Source organism: Chiloscyllium plagiosum, unplaced genomic scaffold (assembly GCF_037043375.1).
Source record: "Chiloscyllium plagiosum isolate Xiang-an unplaced genomic scaffold, Cpla_swu_hap1 HiC_scaffold_18, whole genome shotgun sequence".
In the NCBI taxonomy this organism is placed as follows: domain Eukaryota; kingdom Metazoa; phylum Chordata; class Chondrichthyes; order Orectolobiformes; family Hemiscylliidae; genus Chiloscyllium; species Chiloscyllium plagiosum.
The window spans coordinates 33,841,087-33,864,181 of NW_028270156.1; the positions used below are offsets into that span (position 1 = coordinate 33,841,087).

The window sequence follows — 23,095 nt, forward strand, 5'->3', positions numbered from 1 at the left end:
AGGAGAGTGTCAGTGGAAGGGTACTGGTTGATACGGCAGGAAAGGAAGAAGCGGAGGGCTTTGAGACCTTCGTGATGGGGGATGGAGGTGTATAGGGACTGGATGTCCATGGTGAAGATAAGGTGTTGGGGACCGGGGAAGCGAAAATCATGGAGGAGGTGGAGGGCGTGGATGGTGTCCCGAACGTAGGTGGGGAGTTCTTGGACTAAGGGGGACAGGACCGTGTCGAGGTAGCAGAGATGGGTTCAGTGGGGCAGGAGCAGGCTGAGACAATGGGTCGGCCGGGGCAGTCAGGTTTGTGGATTTTGGGCAGGAGGTAGAAACAGGCGGTGCGGGGTTGTGGGACTATGAGGTTGAGGGGGTGGATGGGAGTTCCCAGCAGGTGATGAGGTTATGGATGGTCTGGGAGATGATGGTTTGGTGGTGGGAGGTGGGGTCATGGTCAAGGGGGCAGTAGGAGGAGGTGTCCGCGAGCTGGTGTTTAGCCTCAGTGGTGTTTGTCATATTGTTTCCCAGCTCTTTTCTTTTTGCTGATCTGTATCTAAATCCATTTATCTTCACTCAATAATATTCTGTTTTGAGAATCTATTTCTCTCAATCATGGAAGTTTCATTCAGTCCTTCAGGTCCACTGAGAACATAGCTGATCTCTGATGTGGTTTTCCTGCATACGTTTGCAGATGATACAGAAAATTGGTGCAGTTGTGGATAGTGAGGAAGGTTGTCAAAGGATGCAGCAGGATTATAGATCAGTTGGAAAATTGGGTAGAGAAATGGCATATGAAATTTAACCTGACCAAGTGTGAGGTGCTGTATTTTGGGAAGTCAAATGCAAGAGGAAAGTCTACTGTAAAAAAAACAGGACCCTTAGGAGCATTGATATACAGAGGACCTTGGGGTGCAAGATCATAGATCCCTAAAAAGAGCAATACAAGTGGATAAGATGGTCAAGAAAACATACAGCATATTTGCCTTCATTGGTCAGGGCATTGAGTATAGAAGTTGGCAGGTCGCATTGCAGCTGTAGAAGACTTTAGTTGGACCACACTTGAAGCAGTGTGAGCAGTTCTGATCCCCGTATTATAGGCAGAGTATGAAGGCTTTGGAGACGGTGCAAAAGAGGTTTACAAAATCTTCCTGGATTGGAATGGAGTGTATTAGCTATAAGGGCTAACATGGATTGTTTTCACTAGAGCATCGGAGGCTGAGGCGTGACCTGATAGAAGTATATAAAAGTACAAAAGGCGTGCATAAGGTGGTTAGTTTGAATTAAAATAACCTTCCCAGGGTGTAAATCTCACACAGAAGTGGGGCATTATTTTAGGTGAGAAGGGGAAGTTTAAAAGAGATATGTGAGCAAAAAGAGGGTAGGTGCCTGGAACATACTCTGTCAGGGGAGAGCTAGAAGCACGTACATTAGGAAACTAAGAGACATTTAGACAGACATGAATAATAGAGGGGTATCAATCACCTGGAGGCACATGGGATTAGTTTAGAACAGCAGCATGATTAGCAGAGTTCTGATGGGCCAAAGTTCCCTTTTCTGTGCTGTACTCTTCCATGTTCTATTCTACATAGAAGCCCATTCAGATCAGACTTGAATGTGCTCGACAACTGAGCCGCCACAGCCAGCTGGGATAGAGAATTCTAATGGTTCATCACCCATTGAGTGAAGAAGTTTCTTCTCATCTCAATGCTAAATAGCCATGTTCCTAATCCAAGTTTAAGGAGAGAAACAGGTCATTTAAACCAAATGGCCTACACCAGTGTTAAGCCACCCTGCACACTAATTACATCTCCCCCAACCCTGCTACCTCCTTCCTGGATTGCAGAAAGTCTGCTAGACACCTCAATGCTTCATACAATAGCAATTCAACATTCTCATCACATTATGAAGAAATTCCTTCTATATTGTCATGAGGAAGACAGTCTTGCATTTTTGTAGCACCATGTGCAGCTATAGGAAGTACCCAAAAAGCCTTACAGCCAAGAAAGTACCTTTAAACATACTCAGTGTCATAATGTAGGAAACACAGCAAATCAATTTTGACACAGCAAGTTCCTATAACTACCCAAATAAAAACAAAGTAGATGTTGAAAATCTGAAACACAATGCTGGAGTAACTCAGCAGATCCGACAGCATCTGTGGAGATAGAAATAAATGTTTTGAGTCCAAGAGGACTGTTAAGAACAGAGCTTCTAAACATCACTGTGATTTTTAATCAGGGCATAGGGACTGGATCAGGAAATCAGGAATGGGCCAGGACATCAAGAATAAATCACCTAGTTGTCCTTTGGAATGGTAACACAGAATCTGTTACATACAGCAGGGATGGCAGACAAGTCCTCATGGTTGGAGTCTTTTGAAATACATTTCCAACAATGCAAGAGACAGGAGACACTGAGATTGTTCTCTCTCAAAGCAAAAGAGAAAAGATGACTTGATGGAGACAGTCAAACATCACCAGGGCTTTTGAGAGTAAATAAGGAGAAAGGTAGTAATGACAGAACAAAGTCAAATATATGGCAAAGGATTACAGAAATGATTTTTAAATGAATTTTATAAAAGTGGAACTTATGGTGATATGGAATGTATTGCCTAGATAAGTGGTGGAAGCAGATTTAGTAAATCAGAGAGGAATTGGATAAATAGTGCATGGGGAAAGTTTGTCGGGCTACGGGACAGAGCAGAGTTATCTCCTGGATAACTTTCATAGTGACAATATAGATACAGTGGGCAGAAGAGTTTCCTCCTGAGTTCAGGGAGCCTGCAATTTGATATATTAGTGACTGTTTTGCATGTATTTCTCCTTCTTCTGGAATCATCCACATCCAACCTACTGAAATCCTTTTCAAATTGAGACCTGGATAGAATAAAAGGATCTCAAAACTGCTCAAAGTTTCCTGACTGCTGCTGTTAAATTTACCCACCCATGTGGCAACACTGTTAACAGCATTGTCTTACACTAACTCCGCTCTCCCTCCCCAGGACCATAAGGAATAGTAAGTCTGAGCAAACAGGGCTGAGAGCTGAGGGGGTGAAATTGCTCAAACTGGTGTTGGGCCTGGGCACCCCTAAAAGCATCAGCGTTAGGCCACGGAGTGACACTGTCTTGATTGTTTGACCATGGAAGCTACCAAAATGGGAAGTAACCCCATAACTCACCTCCACCATCCCATTTCTTTTAATTACATTGGGCACTTGAATTTCCCCAAAGACCCAAGTTCCCTCCACTCAAAGCACCTCAGTGCTTTGCATAATCCCTTACAATAAAGAGTTCAAAGCATTTTTTCAGAATCATTTTTATTGAACAAAATTTAACAAATCATACATTTTCTGGGGCTAATAAGAGAATTGGCAGCATGTTTGGCAACATGAGCCCTCCCTCCAAAATCAGAGATCCACAGGTTGCAGCTTGAAATAGAAATAGTTCACTATTGTACGTACACAAATCAGGATGATACAACTCTGGCTCAAATTTGACAGGATTGTCAGGTTTTCACTGAAGAACCCACCTCAAACTGATGAGCTCTGAACATTAAAGAGTCAAAGAAAGAAATCTGGTTGGCACACAAAGTGGCCCTTAGTCTGATGTCTTGACGTTAACCTATTCTTGTTCTGGTTATAATCGGTCACCAGTTCCAAACTTATCAGGGCTCAGCTCTTTAATATTTGACTGAGGCAATAAAATGTCAAATTGTGTTGGGGCTAAAGTATTTAAAAAGAATGATATCTTACTGCACATTCCACTAGTGTTTGAATTTGTTTTCTTTAACCAACCTATTCAGTCAAGTTATGGTTTGGAACAAATAACCTGGACCTTCTTACGCAGAGGTATGGACACTACCATTACACCACAACACCAATATTAGAATTGGATGATACCAGAAACCCTGTTTCAATCACAACTGGGGACTTAACAGCCACTATAATGCAGCTACTGTACAGTTTTGTGGGTCATTTAATCTGGTGAGACCCTTCTGTGAAACTGGTCAACTTTGGTCGGAAGTAATACTGATGTAGGGATCACCTTCGTTCATGCAGTCCTGAGCATTGCATGAGTGAAACAAGCAATTGCAGGCTGGTAGTGAAGAGTCAACAGGATTGATTGAATCTTTATTGAGCACCTCCTCCCCTCATCCCAAACCAACATTGAACATTTTCAGTATCAATGACATGAGGTACTTATTGAAGCTTCAATAATATCAGCGGGGGAGTGGGATAGAGGAGCAAACCTTTTCTCTAGGAATGAGAAACCAAACTATAAACAGATCCTGGTTTCTAAAGCAGTGTTGAGAATGGGAAATGTGTTTCAAAATCAGTGCAGCCACTTTGCCCAAAGTGGATCGCTGCCTCTAAGCTATATGTTGACTAAATGGGGTTGTATAGAACACTACTTGATTTACATCAGTGATTTCCATTTTAAAATAAAGGAAACATCCCACCAACACACAGCAATAAGTAGCAATCGACCTCCTGATAGAACATACCCACCCACCCACCCTCCCTCCCCCTCCAAACCTATCTCCAAAAACATGGCAAAGATCTCAGTGAAGGGATTATGCATCCTCTTCCTTTTATGAAGCAATGCAACAAATGAAGATACCCAAAATGTAAATTATGTACAAAATGATATTCATTCACATTGTCACCATTTGAAAACAGAAAGCCATGTTGCCAGCACTGAAATAATCACAGGCATTTTTCTTCGTATAGAAAAAAGAAATTGGATCAGCTCAGAAGTATAAAACAATATTCTTAAGATCCTGTAACTTCACGTTAGTGGTTTATATACAATATTTATGGCAGGAACACATTTCCAGCAATGTTGAAATGGGACACTGAATCACAGGGTAACTAGTGTAAGAATAATTTAGTGTGATTTGAAAATCTATGGCTCTGTACAACTGGAGACCTGTGTAGGGTAGATGGCAGCCGATGAGAGTCATACACAACAGGCTCCTTCACACCATTCTATTATACAGCAGCGGTCGCACTTCCTCATTTCTCTCCTTGCTATCACCTTCTTTCACTACTCCATATCTCGTTCCCTCTCTTCTTGTACCAGTGTATTGAATGAATCATCAAATGTTCCTGTGAACTAAATGTACAGTCACAATTCAGTCAATTCAAAGCACACCTCAACCAATTTAAAGAAATTTTAATTTCATACATTTGGGATATTGTTGAAGTTACATTGAAGTCTGCTTGTGGCAAATTCCCATCTCCTCAGAAATGACAAGGGTAGAGATCTATTACTTTTGCAATTGTTTGGAAACTGAGGCCCCCAGAAGTGCTGGAGTCAGTCACTATTTCAGCACAAGGATTGTGTAGGTTATCTGCACACAACAATAACCCACAAACAACTAGGCACAGCATCTCTTCTATCCTACAGAAATGGTCAATTGCCATGGTGAGATTTGAACACATGACCTTTTGGCAGAGGTGGGCTCCCATACACAAACTTGTGGCTGATTGTTACTACTGATGTGCTACAGGTGCCTATAGAAGGGAGGTATGGTGGTGCAGTGGTTAGCATTGCTGCCTCACAGCACCAAGGACACTATATCAGTTCAAGCCTTTGGAGACTGTGTGGACTGTGTGTTCTCTCCACGATTGTATGGGTTTCCTCCCACAGGCTCAAAGAGGTTAGATGGATTGGCTTAGTAAATGTGGGGTTACAGGGATTGGGACGGGTTGTCTGGGTAGGATGCTCAGAGGTTGGTGCAGACTTGATGGACTGAATGGCCTCTTTCCACGCTGTAGCGATTTTGTGGTTGTAGACTATGCAGGGTTTAACCAGTTAGTGAGGTCTGTCAACATATCACACTGGGTGAGGTTCTGATCAGACTCCACTCTGCCTAACTGATAAATCCAAAAATTCACTATTAAAATTGATCTTTTTGATAGGGTAGACTGGGGGGAAAAACCCTGTTTCTATTGACAGAAGGGTCAGTTTCCAGTTAGGATAGATTTAAGACAAAAATGCCCGAAGAACCAGAGTTTTTTTTTCCTCTTGCATGTACAAAGTGATTCATGACCTCGAATCTGCTGCCTGGAATAAGCAAAAAAAGGCCAGAGACCTTGAGGGTGATTCAAGAGGAATCAAGCCATGGATTCTTATTGCACTTTTCATGACCTCTGGACAAATAAAAGCTAATGGAGTACTTTGTGAAGTGCAATCGTTGTTCCAAAGTAGGGAATTCAGCAAATAATTTGCACAGAGCAAGCTCCCACAATGTGAATTTTTTAAAATGAGAGTGGTTATTATTTGGAGTATTATTTTGAATAACTGCTTGAAGGAAAGAATTCAAAAGGCAATGGGGAAAGAGCAAGGTGTGGGCTAACTAAATTGTACTGACAAAGAACCAGTACAGTCAGAATGAATGGCCTCCTACTATAATGTAAGAATTGTCTGATTCTGCATCATCTAACATGAACGCTGCCCCATAGCTCCATCATGTGGTGATTGTTTGTATGTTCAATAACAAGTGGAAGGATCTTGAACTTAGAGTAATATCCAAGTGCACAGAAGGCACCAAATTGCTTGAAGTAATTCTGGTATAGTCAGCATTGTTAATTTACACACAGCCAGCTCCCATGTGTAATATTGATAAATGGCCAGATAATCAACTTAATTGATAAGGACACCAGGTAGAATTACTCTGCTGATCTTAAAGAGTTCTGCAGAATCCATTATATCCACTCGAGAGCATATAGCGCTCAGTTTAATGATTTTTCCAAAAATCAACAATCTGGCAGTGCAGCCCTCCATTAGCACTGACTGTACAAGACTGCAATGCTTCCTCAGAGTGAAGAGTGTCACCTGTCACCATGTGCTCAAGTCTCAGACAGACTTGAAGACATGACTGTTGACTCAGGGTCACTGATAAAGCATTGAAGTATGATACTATGGAGGGCAAATCAAATGCTCACACAGCATATATGCAACAAAAAGCATCGTATTCGCAGATCTTCCCGTGGCATCATTGCATGGCACATACAGATTCTAAATTGACACAGAGCACATAATTAGGGCAGGTGACTGAGACCTTGGAAGCGAGGGAGCGTGATTATAGCTAAACAAGCATATCAAAAAAAAAGAGGCAGAGTGCAAGAGAGACATCTAGAGATAGGTTTAGGAAGAGAATTCCTGACTTCAGAGTCCAAACTGATGGAATGCCTAGTTGGAGGAGTGATTAAAAATGGGGGTTGTGCAAAAGTGTACAATTGGAGCAGAGGTCTCAGAGGCATGGAGGTTACAGGGTTAGGGAGAAATGAGACCACAGAGAAACTTAGAAACTAGGATGGGAATATTAAAACTGGCATGTTGCCAAACGAGGTCAATGAGAAAGCAGGTCAATGAGCACAAGAGTGATGGACAAACAGGTCTTGGCGAGAAGAGCTGAGTTTTGGATGAGCTGACCTTTATAGAGGATAATATGTGGGAGGATGCCCTGGAAGTCAGGTCTAGAGGTAGCAAAGGCATGAAGCAGGGTTTCAGCACTATCTGAGCTGAAGCAGGGGCAGAGTTGGAGGATGTTAGAGGTAAAAGTTAGTGGTCTTTGAAATGGCATGCATAGATACTCATGTGAGGGTCAGTTAAAACACCATGGTTGTTAACAATCCAGTTTAATCTCAGATAGTTGTCAGAGACAGGAATGGAGACAGTGGTTAGGGAACAGAGGTAGTGGTCAGGACTGAAAGCCATGACGAGCTTCCCAATATTTAATTGAGGGAAACCTCTGCTCAGTCAGTCAGTTTGAAGAGCAGTCAAACAGCCTGGAAAAGCAGTAGCAGTGAAGGAGTCAGGTAGTGGAATGAGATTGAGCTGGATGTCATCATCAGCAAACATGTGGAACTCAAAATGTCTTCAAATGATGCTAAGGGGCAACATGCAGATTGAAAAGGAGTGCTAAAAAGAGTATGAATCTTCAAAATTGTTGGATAATGCAGAGAGAATGGCAACATGCCAGTAAAATAGGAACCACAAAACCTATACAATAACTGTGGAAAGAAAATTAATTAGAAAATATAGATAACATGCCCTGCAGAGCGATGGCAGCAAAGCCTGAAGGATTTGGGATCATACTTACCTGAGGTCACAATATCACACATTTACAGTTGTTACAATCTTGCCCACTGTCATCTGGTGGATTTGATTTCCTGACTTTATGTTGGCTGATCTCTCGGACTAAGGTATAAAAAGCATCCTCCACTCCCTGCAGTGTAAAAACAGGCTGGTTAGGAGAAATGGAGACATGTACAGGAGATCAATAGGATCTTTGAGAGATACAACAAAAATTGCCATTTGGCCCATTGTGCATGTTCAACTCATTTCATTCCACTACTTTTCCCCTGTAGACTTATAAACTTCTCCTTGTTAAGAATTTATCCAATTTTCTTAAAGTTATTGATGAATCAGTTTTTAAGCACCCTTTCAGATCATGAGATTTGCTGTTTTCATTAAAGGCACCATCCTAATTTCGTTTGACGGTCTTTTTAAACTTGCATCCTTCGGTTATTGATCTGATTTCCAGTGATCACAGCTTCTCTTTATTCACTCTGCCCAGGCCCCTCAACTTTCAGCCTGAGTATTAAATCTGCATGTCACCTACTGCACTCCCCTACTCCAGCTGACGGACGAAACAACCTTGTGAAAAGTCTCATGTCTTAGCTTCAGGACCTGGTATTTCCCCAGCAGCATCCAGCCAGTTCTTACATCATACGATGTGTGCTGGATTGAGTTTTACTTTCATTAATTAGCGTTAGCATCAGTGGCAAGGCCGGATCTCTTCTCCATCACTTGAGGTGGTGATGGGCTAAAGCCTTCCTAGACCACTCTAGTATTGTTAGAAAGGGAGTTCCAGGTTTCTGGCCTAGCACCAGTGAAGGAATGAGGATATGTTTACAGGTCAAGACAGTGCACAGCTTGGAGGGAATCTTGCCTCCTGCTGTGAAGCTCCAAGGTAGCAAAGATCACAAGTTTGGAAGGTACAGTTGGAGGAGTTTTACGTGCTGTCATTGTGCACTGGAGGAGGAAGAACAGAAACAAGAAGTTTTGAAAAGGTGCTACTGAGGGGCAATTCTGTGTCCTGGATGGTGTTGAGCTGCACTCATCCAAACAGAGTATTCCAACACACTCTGGATTTATACCTTGTAGATGGTGTAGCTTCAGGGAGACAAGGGGTGAGTTACTCACTGCAGGATTGCCGGCCTTTGACCTGCTCTTGTGGCCACAATATTTTGAATTTCTGGTCAAATGCACTATGTATCTATGCACTAATAGGTAGATTCCTGAAATCTTTCTGCAAAATAGCCACATTTGTTTTCTGCTTGAGATCTTCTTGCATAAGGAAGTTTACTTTGTTAAATGAGAAAGTTAATTTGACTGTGTTTACTTGAAAAGATTTCAGTGTCTGCTTGCTACTGCTTCTTTCCTCTGTCGTCTACTTCTTTGGCAGATGCAAAAGACCACATGGTAGTTTTCCAAGGGTTACCAGCTGCATTTCCTATATCTGAGCAATGGTTACAAGTAAAAGTTTTGCTTCAGGACATTGTAGTCATAAATGCACCTTTTTGGGAAACTTGTACCTCTCCCATTATTACCTTCTCTCCCCTTCCCACATTTGGGCATTCCCTAGATCACAAAGCTTCTTTTAAAAAGCAGGGAAAGCAAGCTACTGGGGATTCTGGAAATCTTAGAATACAGACAAGCTTTTTGGACTGCAGGCCTGTGACCAATGTTGCACAGGGCTGGGTTCTGGGTCCTATTTTGTCATTTATATAAATGATTTGGATGAAAATATAAAAGGCAGTGGTAGTAAGTTTGTGGATGACACCAAATTGGTGGCATTGTCGACAATCAAGAAGACCAAGATTACAAAGGGATCTTGGTCAAATGGGCCAATAGGCTGAAAAATGGCAGATGGAGTTCAATCTGGATAAATGCAAGGTATTGCATTTTGGAACAACAAAAACAAGGGTAGGACTTACATAATTAATGGTAGAGCCTTGAGTAGTGTTGTGGGACCTGGGGTGAGCATGTACATAATTCTTTGAAGTTTGTGTCACATATAGACAGGGTGGTTAAAAAGGCGTTTAGCACATTTGCCTTCATTGCTTAGTCATTTGAGTATAGAAGTTGAGGTTGTACAGGATATTAGTGAGACCTCTTCTGGAATACTGTGTCCAGGTCTGGTTGCCCAGATCATAAAGATATCAAGCTGGGGAAGGATAGAAGAGATTTACCAAGATGTTGCCAGGTATGGAGGATTTGAATTATAAAGAATGGCTGGAACTTTTTTCATGGGATTCTAAGAGGTTGAGAAGCAATCTGATAGAAGTTTATAAAGTAATGAGAGGTATAAATAGAGTGGTTGTGTTTTCTCTAGGATGGGAGATTTCAAGATTAGGAGGCACATTAGATAGAGGAGAGAGAGATTTAAAAAAAAAGACATGGGCAATTTTTTTTTTGTTTACATGGTTCAAATGTGGAAATGAACTTCCTGAGGAAGTGGAGGATGTGGGTAAATTACAAAATTTATAAACACATTTGGATAGGTACATGAACAGAAAAGGTTTGGGGGATTCTGGGCCAGGAGCAGACAGCTGGGACGAGTTTAGTTTGGGATTACGTTCAGCATGGACTGGTTGGACCGAAAAGTCTGTTTCCACGTTATACGACTCTACAGCACTAAGCGCTGGACAAAAATCAGCAGGTCTTGCAACATTCGTGGAGAGAAGCAGCTAACGTTTTGAGTCTAATCGGATTGAAATGTTGACCCTGTTTCTTTCTCCACACATGCTGCTAGACTTGCCAAGTTTCTCCAAGCACTTTTATAAATAAAAGAAAAAGGGGGCTTCCACTCAGAATTCATTCCAAGTAGCTGTGATTTAAACAGTTTAAGGAGGATAAAAATGTGTTTTTTTTTTAAAAAAAAAAACAAACAAGGAGTTCCAGGCAGGAGCCAGTGTAGATCAGGAATACAGGTACAAGTTAGAAGCCAGACAGCAGAATTTTAACTGAACTCAATTTTACAATCGACAGACTAGATGAGGATCAGGACAAACCCAGTAACAACACTTTCTCCACTATGAGGAGCAAATGTAACAATGAATGCCAAATACGAATGCACCCACTTGTCTGGTTTTGGCAGAGGTTTCGATGTAAGGAATGCCGTAACTCCGGGCCAAGTCTTGGGCTTGCCGAGTCTCCACAGATCGGGAAGGCAGGTCGCACTTGTTTCCCACCAGAACCATTGGAACATCATCGGAATCCTTCACCCTTTTAATTTGTTCTCTGTAAAGATACAGGATGCCTTTGACAGATGGTAGAACTGTTCACACACTGACTGAGATCGAAAGGCATGAAACTTTACAGCACAGAAGTGGTCATTCAGCCTATTGTGTCTGCATCAGCTCTTTCAAACAGAATTCCAATCAATCCTGCTTCTTGGCTCGTTCCCCTCACCCACCCCTTCACTGTGTGAATATTTTCACTTAAAACATTTAAGCAAGTCCCTTTTGAAAGTTAGTACTGCATGTGTTTCCACTGTCATTGAAGAAGTGCTTTCCACATCCCAATAAGTCACCGCATCTTGCCAGTACCTTCCAGTTACCTTCCCTTTATGGTCTGTTTGGTCAGTGGGTGGGGAAATAGCATGGTGGCAAAGGACAAGCAAAACAAAAATTTCAAATAAAAAAGGACTGTCTTTTAAAAGAAGAATACTTCATACCAGAACGATTCCACCACCTCCCCCCCCAACCACCGCTTTTGGATCACCTATACCAAGTGTTGCTGTCAGGTGTTTAGGTTTTTTGTACCCAGTCCTTCCAAAACCAGAGACTTGGAGAGGCCATTGACTTCACATAGGCTGCAAAGTGATAATTTGCAATGATAACATGTAATAAACTGCTCCCCTAGCCAAGCTCTTGCAGTACAGTGTCCACACTTGCATCTACCTGATATTGTGGACAGTTACCCAGGTATTTCCTGTATACAAAAGGTAGGACAAATTCAACCCAGCCAATTACCACCCCAGTCTACTCTCGAGCAATAAAGTGATGGAAGTTGTCATCAACAGAGCTATCAAACAGCACTTGCTCAGCAATAACCTACTCAGTTTGGGTTCCACCAGGGCCACTCAGCTCCTGACCTCATTACAGTCTTGGTTCAAACGTGGACAAAAGAGCTGAATTGCAGGGGTGAGGATAAAGTGACAGCTCTTGACATCAAGGCTGAATTCAACCGAGTGTGGCATTAAGGAATCTTTGCAAAACCAGAAGCAGGGGCAAACCCTCCAGTGGTTGGAGTCATAACTGACATGCAGGAAGATAGTTGTGGCTGTTAATGTCAGTTATCTCTGCTCCAGGACATCTCTGTAGGAGTTCCTCATGGTAGTATCCTAGGTCCAACCATCTTCAGCTGCTTCAATGGCCTTCTCTTTACAAGACCAGAAGTAGAGATGTTTGCCAATTATTGTAGTGTTCAGCACCATTCCCCACTCCTCAGATACTGAAGCAGTCTATGTTCAAATGCAACAAGATCTGAACAATATCCAGGCGTGTGCTGACAAGTAACATTCACACCACACAAATGCCAAGCTATGACCATCTCCAATCAGAGACAAATCTAATCACTATCCCTTGACATTCAATGCCATTATCACTGAATCCCCCACATCCTTGGATAACCATTGACCAGAAACTCAACTAGACTCTCCACATAAACAGTGGCTACAAGGGCAGGTGAGAAGCTAGGAGTACTGAGACAATTAACACAACTCCTAATTCCCCAACGCCTACCATTGAGGAAACAAGCCAGGAGTGTGATGGAATACTCCCAACTTGCCTCCGTCTCCAATAACACTCACAGCTTAATACCATCCAGGACAAAACAGCTTGATTAGCACCACATCCACAAACTAACACAACCTCCACTACAGATACTCAGTGACTTCTACTTCTCCTACACCATTGCAGAAATTCAAAAATCTTTAGCCAGAATCTTCCAAACCCATGACCACTAGCAACACAAAAGGACAAGGGCAGCAGGTACATGGAAACACCACCAGTTGCAAGTTCCCCATCAAGTCACTCATCATCCTGACTTGGAAATATACACTATCCCTTCACTGTCCCTGGGTCAAAACCCTGAAATTCCCTCCCTAAAAAGGACATCATGGATCAATCCACAGCTCAAGATTGCAGTGGTTTAAGAAGGCAGCTCCTCACCACCTCAGAGGGAAACTAGGGAGGGTAATAAGTGCTGACCCAGCCATTGATGCCCATGCCCCATGTCCATTCATGAATGGGTGAATAAAAAAAAAGTCATATATAGCACAAAACAAAATGGTTGTGGTTTTTGGAGATCAGTCCTCTCTTGATTCTCAGGGTATAATTTTTTTACTAAAGAAGTGTTATTACACACCTCTGGAGCAGGCAGGACCTGAAGTTGCCTCACAGCGCCATAGACTTCGGTCCAAGTTCACCCTTGAGTGACACACTCCCAGTGTATGTGAGAATCTCCTCCAGATGCTTCCGTTCTCCTCCACTGACCCCTCCCACCACCACCAACACAAAGCTATGCTAAATTTCCCTGTAGATGTGCAGGCTAGATGGATTAGCCATGGGAAATGCAGGGTTATGTGGACTGGGTGGGGACTGGGTCTGGTTGAGACGCTCTTTAGAAGGACTGTGCAGACTTGATGGACTGAATGGCATCTTTCCACACTGCAGAGGTTTCCAGGATTCTAACCCAGTTCCTCAGGGTAATGTCTTAGGCCCATTGATCTTCAGCTACTTCAATGACTTTTCTTACATCATAAAGATTAGAAGTGGGATGTTCGCTGACAATTTACAGCACCATTCACAGCCCCTCAGATACTGGAGCATTCAATGTTCAAATGACAAGACCTGGACAACAGGTTTGACCTGAAAAGTGGCAAGTAATATTTGTATCACACAAATGCAAAATTTGTGAATGACCATCTCACCATCACCCTAAAATACAATGGTCTTAATATCACTGAATTTAGTGGAGGGAGGGCAGTTACCATTGACCAGAAACTGAACCATAAATATTGCAGCTACAGATGGTCAGAGTCAAGAAATCCTGCGGTGAGTAATTCACTTCCTGATGCATGGGCACCTGTATGGGCCCCAGCTATGCCTGCCTCTTTGTCAGCTACGTAGAACAGTCCATCTTCCATAGTTACACCAGCACCACTCCCCACCTCTTCCTCTGCTGCATTGATGACTGCATTGGCACCACTTCGTGCTCCCGCGAGGAGGTTGAGCAGTTCATCAACTTCACCAACACATTCCACCCTGACCTTAAATTCAGCTGGACCATCTGACACCTCCCTCCCCTGAAACATGTGTTGCTGGAAAAGCGCAGCAGGTCAGGCAGCATCCAAGGAGCAGGAGAATCGACGTTTCAGGCATAAGCTCTTCTTCAGGACCTCTCCATCTCCATTAATGATGACTGACTTGACGCTGACATTTTCTACAAACCCACCGACTCCCACAGCTAGCTGGATTACACCACTTCCCACCCTACCTCCTGCAAAAATGCCATCCCGTATTCTCAATTCCTCCGCCTCTGCCATATCTGCTCCCAGGAAGACCAGTTCCACCACAGAACACACCAGATGGCCTCCTTCCTTAGAGATCGCAATTTCCCTTCCCACGTGGTTGAAGGTGCCCTCCAATGCATCTCATCCACATCCCGCACCTCCGCCCTCAAACTCCACCCCTCCAACCGTAACAAGAACAGAATCTCCCTGGTCCTCATTTTCCACCCTACCAATCTTTGCATTAACCATATCATCCGCCGATATTTCCACCATCTCCAAACGGACCCCACCACCAGAGACAAATTTCCCACCCCACCCCTTTCTGCTTTCCGCAAAGACCATTCCTTCTGTGACTGCCTGATTAGGTCCACACCCCCATCCCAACAACCCACCCTCCCATCCTGGCACCCTCCCCTGCCACCGCAGGAATTGCAAGACCTGCACCCACTCCTCCTCCCTCACCTCCATCCAAGGCCCCAAAGGAGCCTTCCACATCCAAAGTTTCAACTGCACATCTACCCATGTCATTTATTGTAACAGTTGCTCCCAATGCGGTCACCTCTACATTGGGGAGTCATCTCGCCTCCTCGCAAAGCACTTCAGGGAACATCTCCGGGACACTCGCACCAATCAACCCCACCACCCCGTGGCCCAACATTTCAAACCCCCCCCCCCCCACCGCCCCCACTCTGCTGAGGACATGCAGGTCCTGGGCCTCCTCTACTGCTGCTCCCTCACCACCCGACGCCTGGAAGAACGCCTTATCTTCTGCTTCGGGGCATCAATGTGGCCTTCACCAGTTTCCTCATTTCCCCCCACCCTTACCTCAGTTCCATCCCTCCAGCTCAGCACCATCCCCATGACCTGTCCTACCTGCCAATCTCCCTTTCCACCTATCTGCTCCATCCTCCTCTCCGACCTATCACCTCCATCCCCACCCCCATTCATCTATTGTACTCTTTGCTACGTTCTCCCCATCCCCCATCTCTCCACCCTGGAGGCTTCCTGCCTCTATTCCTGATGAAGAGATTTTCCTGCTCCTCAGATGTAAATTCGCTCACCTCTCTTCCCCCCCCCCCCCCCAGCCACTCACCATCCTGACTTTGAAATGTAACCAACATTCCTTCAGTTTGCTGGATCAAACTCTTGGAACTACCTTCCCAACAGCACTTAGACAAAATCGTCTGCAACTGTTCAACGCTCAATTCAGCAACACCTTCAAGAGCAACTCAGGATGCAGGGCTAGCCAGTAATGCCCACAGCCCGAGAGTGAATGAAATAAAAGTGCCTCTCCCCACCCCATTGGAAATGAGATGTACCTTGATACTCGGTATGTGCTGTGATATATTCACTGTATATTACCTATGTTTACAATGTTAATTCTGAATGTTATAAATAATATTTTATATTATAGTAGATTCTATTCAAGAGAGATGGGGTTAAATTGTATTACTGTTCTAATTCATAAACTTTATTGCTGTTTGGGGTATTTTTCTCTTCTCAACTCCCCTGGAACTTACCTTTTGTCTACTTTATTTTAAAGGTTACTAGTCCCTAACCAAATTTCTATTAAAATTTTGTAATCCTGGTCAAGATCACCATGTAAATTTGATGGCAGGATCTGGGATCATAACAAAATTAAGATGTTGAATTGGTTTGGGTACAGATACAAAATGGTAGAAGACAAAAGTCATTTTTGGCGGTGACAGTATAAAGAACAAATTAATAATTAGTTGCCAGTACAGAAAATCACCCCCAGAATCATGGGGGATTTTAATCTTCATCAAATTTGATTAAATCGATTTGGCAGAGGTATCTTAGATGGTAGTTCATCAAGGGAATCTGGAACGGTTTCTAGGAACAATACATTTGTAACCAATCCGGAAACAGGAAGGATGGAAGAGAGACAGGTTTGGTTAATGACCCCAAAATAAGTGATCTTCTAGACAAGAATGAATATAGCAAGACAGAATTTCAAATTCAGCTTCAAGGAGAGCAATGAGTGTCTGAAAAAAGTGCCTTAAATAAAAATATTCCACAGCAACACTAACCTGTACTGATGAATGTCTTCAAATGATTTGGTGTTGTTGATTGCAAAGACACACAGGAAGCCTTCTCCTGTCCTCATGTATTGGTCTCTCATGGCACTGTACTCCTCTTGACCTGCTGTGTCCAGAATATCCAACAAACAGGTCTCCCCATCAATGACTACCTGTTTTCTATAGGAATCCTGTGATTAGAAGAGCAAAATAAAATTAAGTCAAGCGTGGGTGACCTGGGCACCCATTTTGGACTGCTCTGTAGCCATAGTCATGAATCCAGAGAATATTTGGTTGTAATTAGTTGGTTAATTTACTTAAAATACAGGAAAGTAAAACATACAAAGGGAAAAAATATATAGTAATTCACTATCGGCAGGGGGAGAAGAGGAAAGAAAATCCGTCACTAACAGTTTGAATTTTTATGTATAAATATAGCTTTGAGGACACGTTGCCTTGGTAACCAGCAGGCTCGTTGCAATGCGTGTGATTCTATACTTTCACCATAGACACTCTCTTTGGAAAAGAGCGGCATCATGTTCAATGTTTTACAAAATACAAGTTGCTAAAAACAACCTAATAAACAGTATAGTGAAATGGCTGTCAAGATCAATTGAATCAGTTTCAGAGTTCTAAAACTGGGAAAGAGTTTCAGACCAGTCAGGAGAATCACCTCGGGCAGCTTCTCAGAGATCCAGTGCACCCCTTACTGTCAGTCAGACTGGCTGAATATAGAAGAGACAGATTCATCCCCAACATTTAACAGTCCTTCGAAATATCACGTCTGGATTAAGCTTCATTCATACAATAGTTACGGTTGGAAACAGTCTGTAACAGGGTTAGTATCCCAAATAGAATCATAGGGAGGAGATTGCCAGCCTTTGGGTTTGATCTGTATGTTGCCATTGTCTACAGGAATAGTACCAGAAGACTGGAGTATAGCAAATGTTATTCCCTTGTTCAAGAAGGGGAGGAGAGACAACCGTTGAAATTATAGACCAGCGAGACTTACTTCAGTTGTGGGTAATGTGTTGGAAAAGGTTATATGAAAAATTCTATTTTCTTATAGAGAGGAATAAGTTGATTAGGGATAGTCAACACTTTTGGGAAGGGTAGGTTGCACCTCACAAACCTTACTGAGTTCTTTGAGAAGAAGGTAACCAAACAGGTGGATAACGGTAATGATGTTAATGATGTTGATGTGGATGTGGTGTATATGGATTTCAGCAAGGTGTTTGATAAGGTTCCCCATGATAGGTTATTGCACAAAATATGGAGGCATGGGATTGAGGGTGATTCAGTGGTTCGGATCAGAAAGTGGCTAACTGAAAGAAGACGAGGGTGGTAGTTGATGGGAAATGTTCATCCTGGAGTTCAGTTACTAGTGGGGTACCATAAGTATCTGTTTTGGGCCCACTGCAGTTGTCATTTTTATAAACGAACTAGATGAGGGTGAAGAAGAATGGGTCAGTAAATTTGCAGACGACACTAAGGTCAGTACAGTGATATTGCTGAAGGATGTTGTAGGTTACAGAGGGATGTAGATAAGCTGCAGAGCTGGGCTGAGAGGTGGCAAATGGAGCTTAATGCAGAAAGGTGTGAGGTGATTCACTTTGGAAAGAGTAACAGGAATGCAGTGTGCTAGGCGAATGGTAAGATTCTTGGTAGGGTAGATGAGCAGAGATCTGTGTCCACGCAAATAGATCCTTCAAAGTTGCCACCCAGGTTGATAGGGCTGTTAAAAAGGCATACAGTGTGTTAGCTTTTATTAGTAGAGGGTTTGAGTTTTGGCAACATGAGGTCATGCTGCAGCTGTAACAAAACTCTAGTGTGGCCGCATTTGGAGTATTGTGTGCAGTTCTGGTCACTGCATTATAGGAAGGATGTGGAAACTTTGGAAAAGGTTCAGAGGAGATTTACTAGGATGTTGCCTGATATGGAGGGAAGGTCTTACAAGGAAAGGTTGAAGGACTTGAGACTGTTTGTTAGAGAGAAGATTGAGAGGTGACTTAATTGAGACATACAAGATAATCAGAGGGTTAGATTGGGTGGACAGTGAATGCCTTTTTTCTAGGATGGTGATGGCTAGCAAGAGGAGGCATAGCTTCAAATTGAAGGGTGATAGATATAGGACAGATGTCAGAGGTAGTTTCTTTACTCAGAGTAGTAGGGGCGTGGAATGCACTGCCTGCAACAGTTGTGGACTCACCAATTTTACGGGCATTTAAATGGTCATTGGATAGGAATATGGATGAGAATGGAATAGTGTAGGATTGATGGGCTTCAGATTGGTTCCACAGGGTGGCACAACATCAAGGGCTGAAGGACTTTTACTGCGCTGTAATGGTCTATATTCTAGTCACCAGCAGGCATGTCAGTTTGTGGGGATCTTAGTTGTGTCTTACTATTTAATCTCGCCAGAAATCCAACACACTACCTCCCAAATTGGGAAACTCAAATTTTCCTATAACTTTAGCCAAAAGCACCTGAATTTGGAAAACTCCAGGATAAACTGGTAAGATATTCAAATTGTACCCTTTATTTCATCAGAAGGGAAGATTACTTGTTGGGATGCTCGATTCTCAGGCACAAGTCTTGAAGTCCAATGATAAAGTGAGATCACATACACCATATACTTCACCATAATGCCATGTCATCCTCAAGTCCATTCCACAAAGAGGCCAAAACTAATAAACTGTATCAAATTATTTGCCAATATTAAAATGTGAAGAATTAGTTCTCATACATGTGTGGGGTAGGGGGAGATAACTGAATACCGGAGTAACTGCAACAATATATGCACGAACCTTCTAGGTGTTTTATACACTGCTGTGACAAAAGTCGAGATTTCAGCCAGCAGGTACTATCGCCTCTGACACTTGTTCAGACTAGCAAGTTGTGGCTTCAAGCTTCATTCTAGAATCGAACACACAATCCAGGCTGACACTCGAAACAGTGTCTAAGAGGCAGCACTCCATTGTCAGAAGTGCCATCTTTCAGGTGTGACGCTAAACAGAGGACCTCTCCCAGTGGGTGGGAAAGATCCCATAGCTTTACTCCAAAGAGGTTATCGTTGGCTTCCTAGGGCACAATATTTGTTCTGCAACTAGCATCAGTAAAATCAACTCTGGATGTTATTAAATTGCTATGTATGGGATTCGGTGTTGTGCAAACTGCCTGCCCTGTTCCCTATATTACTGCAATAGCTACACTTCAGAAATAAATCACATTACTGTAAAGTAGGTTTGAAGAGCTTGAATGAGACTAAAAAGTAGAGAGTGTCTATTTCTTAGTACGTGAAAAAGTTGTGCTAGACGTGATCCAAATAACTAACACACACACCACACCCACACACACACAAATCTTGTCAATTCTAACATAGCTACAGGACCGAAGTGGAAAACAACTGGGGCAGAAGTTCAAAAGCCTGCTCCATTTTGGACTCCGTTCAATATGATGATAGAAAACAGCAAGTGCACAGGAAAAAGTAAACGCGAAGTGGCTCCTTGGGGGAGAAACTGATTGAACTCAGTGCTTCTTTATTCAAGAGGTTACCCTTTCATTAGTAACACAGTCAATAAGTCACCTATTTTAAAATCAAGTCACACTACTGTTTATTAGTGTCTACACACGCTCTGGAATGTGATCTTGGTGACAAGCTTCCACTGCCTAAAACATTTTCCATCCTCTCCACTTCCAAGCCCAACACAAAATGAGATCATCAAACAGCAAACAACAGCCATGACCATTACAATATCTGCACCTTTAAAATCCCCCAAAAGAATGACTGAGTGTATATGCGCACGCGTGTGGCTAATGACCATGCTGGCTGACTCCAGCAAGAGGTTCAGCTTTAATTCTCCATTCTCACTTACCCTGGTCTCCCCCCAGAAGCTTTGGATGGTCATAGAATCTATATTTTTTTGTAGTCAACATAGTCCTTACTGACTATCCTGGAATAAGTGAATTACTGTGGTCAGTTGCCTAGTGAAAACCACCTGGCTGTCAGAGCGAGTGTCAGAGTGCACTTTGAAGCACTTTGGGATGGTCAGTGGTTGCGAAAGAGGCTACATTAAATGCTAGTTTTCCTTCCTTTTTGGAAGGGTGATTCAGCAACTAAATGTGTTTGATAATAAACCATTCTAAGATGCCTCATTAATGTTAAACGATACTACATAAATATAAATCATTGTTCTTCCAACAATCAAACCAAACCCATTTTCATAAACCATTACTTCACCCTTTATCAATAAAGATCAAAATTATCAAAAGATCAAAATGAAATTGCAGAAACTCAAATTTGTAATGTTTATACCAGTGAGAGACAAATACTTCAATGAGCCTTCATAGAAATCCCTCTTTTTACTACTCTACAAATCTTGGGAAAATTTTAAATAGTTATTTGTTAAGGAATAAAGCTCAAAACCAAATCTGGGGTGGATTGGATGAACAGTCAATTAATGAAGAGGATTCTGAAGGATGGTAGACCATTAATTTTCATTGAAATATTCAGAGATTTCTGTTGTAAAGTAAATAGGTTGGGATACAATCTAAGTAATTGAGGACATTGGGCTGGAATTTCACGGAGTCTTTAAAAATGGTGGACAAGACCTGGATATGAACTCATCTACAATTTTTGCCAGCAAAGGAAAGGGAGTGGGGCCTGATTTACATTGGCAGTAAATCTAAACTCAGCAGGACTATATGAACTCTGCTGGGAGTCCATACAAACTCCATTTCGGCTGGTCAGAAGACCATAATCCACAGTGCAGAGTCAGGAATGGACAGTGTAGTCAAACACTTAGAACAGATTTTATCATGCTTCAAATGTCATTATCCAAAGGTTTTTACTCAATCTTCTGCTCTTTAAACTTGGTAAAGTACATCCACGATTAACAGGTCATCTGGTGTCAGCAAGCTATTTACCATCTGTTTATGCAGCTTTGATAGGTTTCTTTGTTTACACTTCCCAAGGCCTATTGTGTCATTATGGACGTTATGGAAGTTACAAATCTGACTAGACAATTGGATGTTCTGTTTTATTGACAGTTGAAAGAAGCTATCGAATAATTAGTTATCTTTGGTGGATAAGAAAGTTTGTTTTGGTTTACAAAGAAAGAGATTGAACTCAGATTTAAGAGTTTTCAATGGGTTTCATGAATTAAAGCCTTTTGCTTTTTCCATCCAGTTGAGTGCATGATTAGAGCTTTAATAGATTGTTTGACGTTTCTTTCGCCTCACCCAGCTCCCTCGGTCCGCCCATTGTGGACAGGAGGACATGGGAAGCACAGAGACGTGAGGGCTACAGAGCTTAACAGCTTCTAAAAAAAACTAAGACTTGTAACCAGCCTTTTTTGGGACTCAACCTCCTTCAGGATTGAGATAGGTTTGGGGTAAGGTGGTCTAAAACGACTGCATTATTCCCTAAAAACATATTGAATTACATGAGATCAGGAGGCATCTATTCAACTCATCAACCAACTCTGCCAGTCTGTTCAATCGTGGCTTATTTGTCCTTCAGTTTCATTTCCCTACACTTGCCTCATATTCATTAATACCCTTGTTTGCAGTTCAAGTTTCCCACTCCTGCCATATTCACTTTTACAAAGTGGAGACAGTTAAGATTTTTCTGCCATTCTTCACTGTTAACCTTGCAGTTTAACTCAGGATAATGAGTCCGCCCAAGCCTCACACTGTAGGTCTCATCACTGCTTCACAGGACAGGAGGAGTAAAGTGGGTGCTGCCAGGCTGGCGATAAAGGTTGACCAGAAACATGGAGAAATGAGCCAGAGTCAGGGCAGTGTTTGAAACTCATTCATCAAGCCACTATGGAGAAGTGGGACAGAGCAGAGAGATACAATTCCAGTGATTGAGGGGAAATACAGATGCAGAGTTGAGAGGCTGTGGAATGCAGTTCAGGCTTGAAACAGAGACCATGTCAAGATTTAATAGTTAGACTGGTTGAAAATGGAAAGAAGAGGGGGATATGGAAACATACCCCCTAATTGCAGGGAAAACCAATAAGTGTTGATCTTCATCTCTTATATTGTAATTTCTATGTTTCAATGTAACATTATCTAAAGATAAAGACAGATTTGAATGAATATAGCGCCTTTCACAACAGGTAGTTGGACAATGAGTTCTGGGCTAGCAATCTGAAACCAAGCATAATACTCTGGATAACAGATTCCAATCCCACGACAGGAACTGATGGAATAACAAAACTACAAATCAAATCTGTATTAGTCTCTAGTGAACCAGTGGCCTTCATTACAATGTCCTGATGGGAAAGAATCTGCTGTCCTTATTGGTCCAGCCTCTACGTGACTCCAGAGGAACAACAACATAGTTCATTGTCAACTGCCCTCTAAAATGGGCTAGCAAATCACTCAAATTCAAGAGCAATTAAGGTTGGGCAACAAATATTGGTCTTGGCAGCAGTACCCCATTCCATGAAAGAATGAAGTAAAAAAAA

General features: G+C 42.4%; 1 protein-coding gene and 1 long non-coding RNA gene across 4 annotated transcripts in view; one reads left to right on the top strand and one right to left on the bottom strand.

The window, feature by feature from the left end:
• LOC148146872 (uncharacterized) overlaps positions 1-23,095 on the top strand; it is a 76,075-nt gene that overhangs the window by 16,343 nt on the left and 36,637 nt on the right. The gene's annotated exons all lie outside the window — the stretch shown is intronic.
• The window catches only part of LOC122557741 (GTPase HRas), a 55,263-nt gene continuing 36,711 nt past the window's right edge, over positions 4,544-23,095 (bottom strand). The window contains exons 3-6 of the mRNA XM_043705693.2: positions 16,632-16,810; positions 11,144-11,303; positions 8,098-8,223; positions 4,544-5,102 (exon numbers count right to left, since the gene is read on the bottom strand). Coding sequence (XP_043561628.1) covers positions 8,104-8,223; positions 11,144-11,303; positions 16,632-16,810 — 459 coding nt within the window. The 3' untranslated portion in view covers positions 4,544-5,102; positions 8,098-8,103. The remainder of the gene's footprint in view (positions 5,103-8,097; positions 8,224-11,143; positions 11,304-16,631; positions 16,811-23,095) is intronic.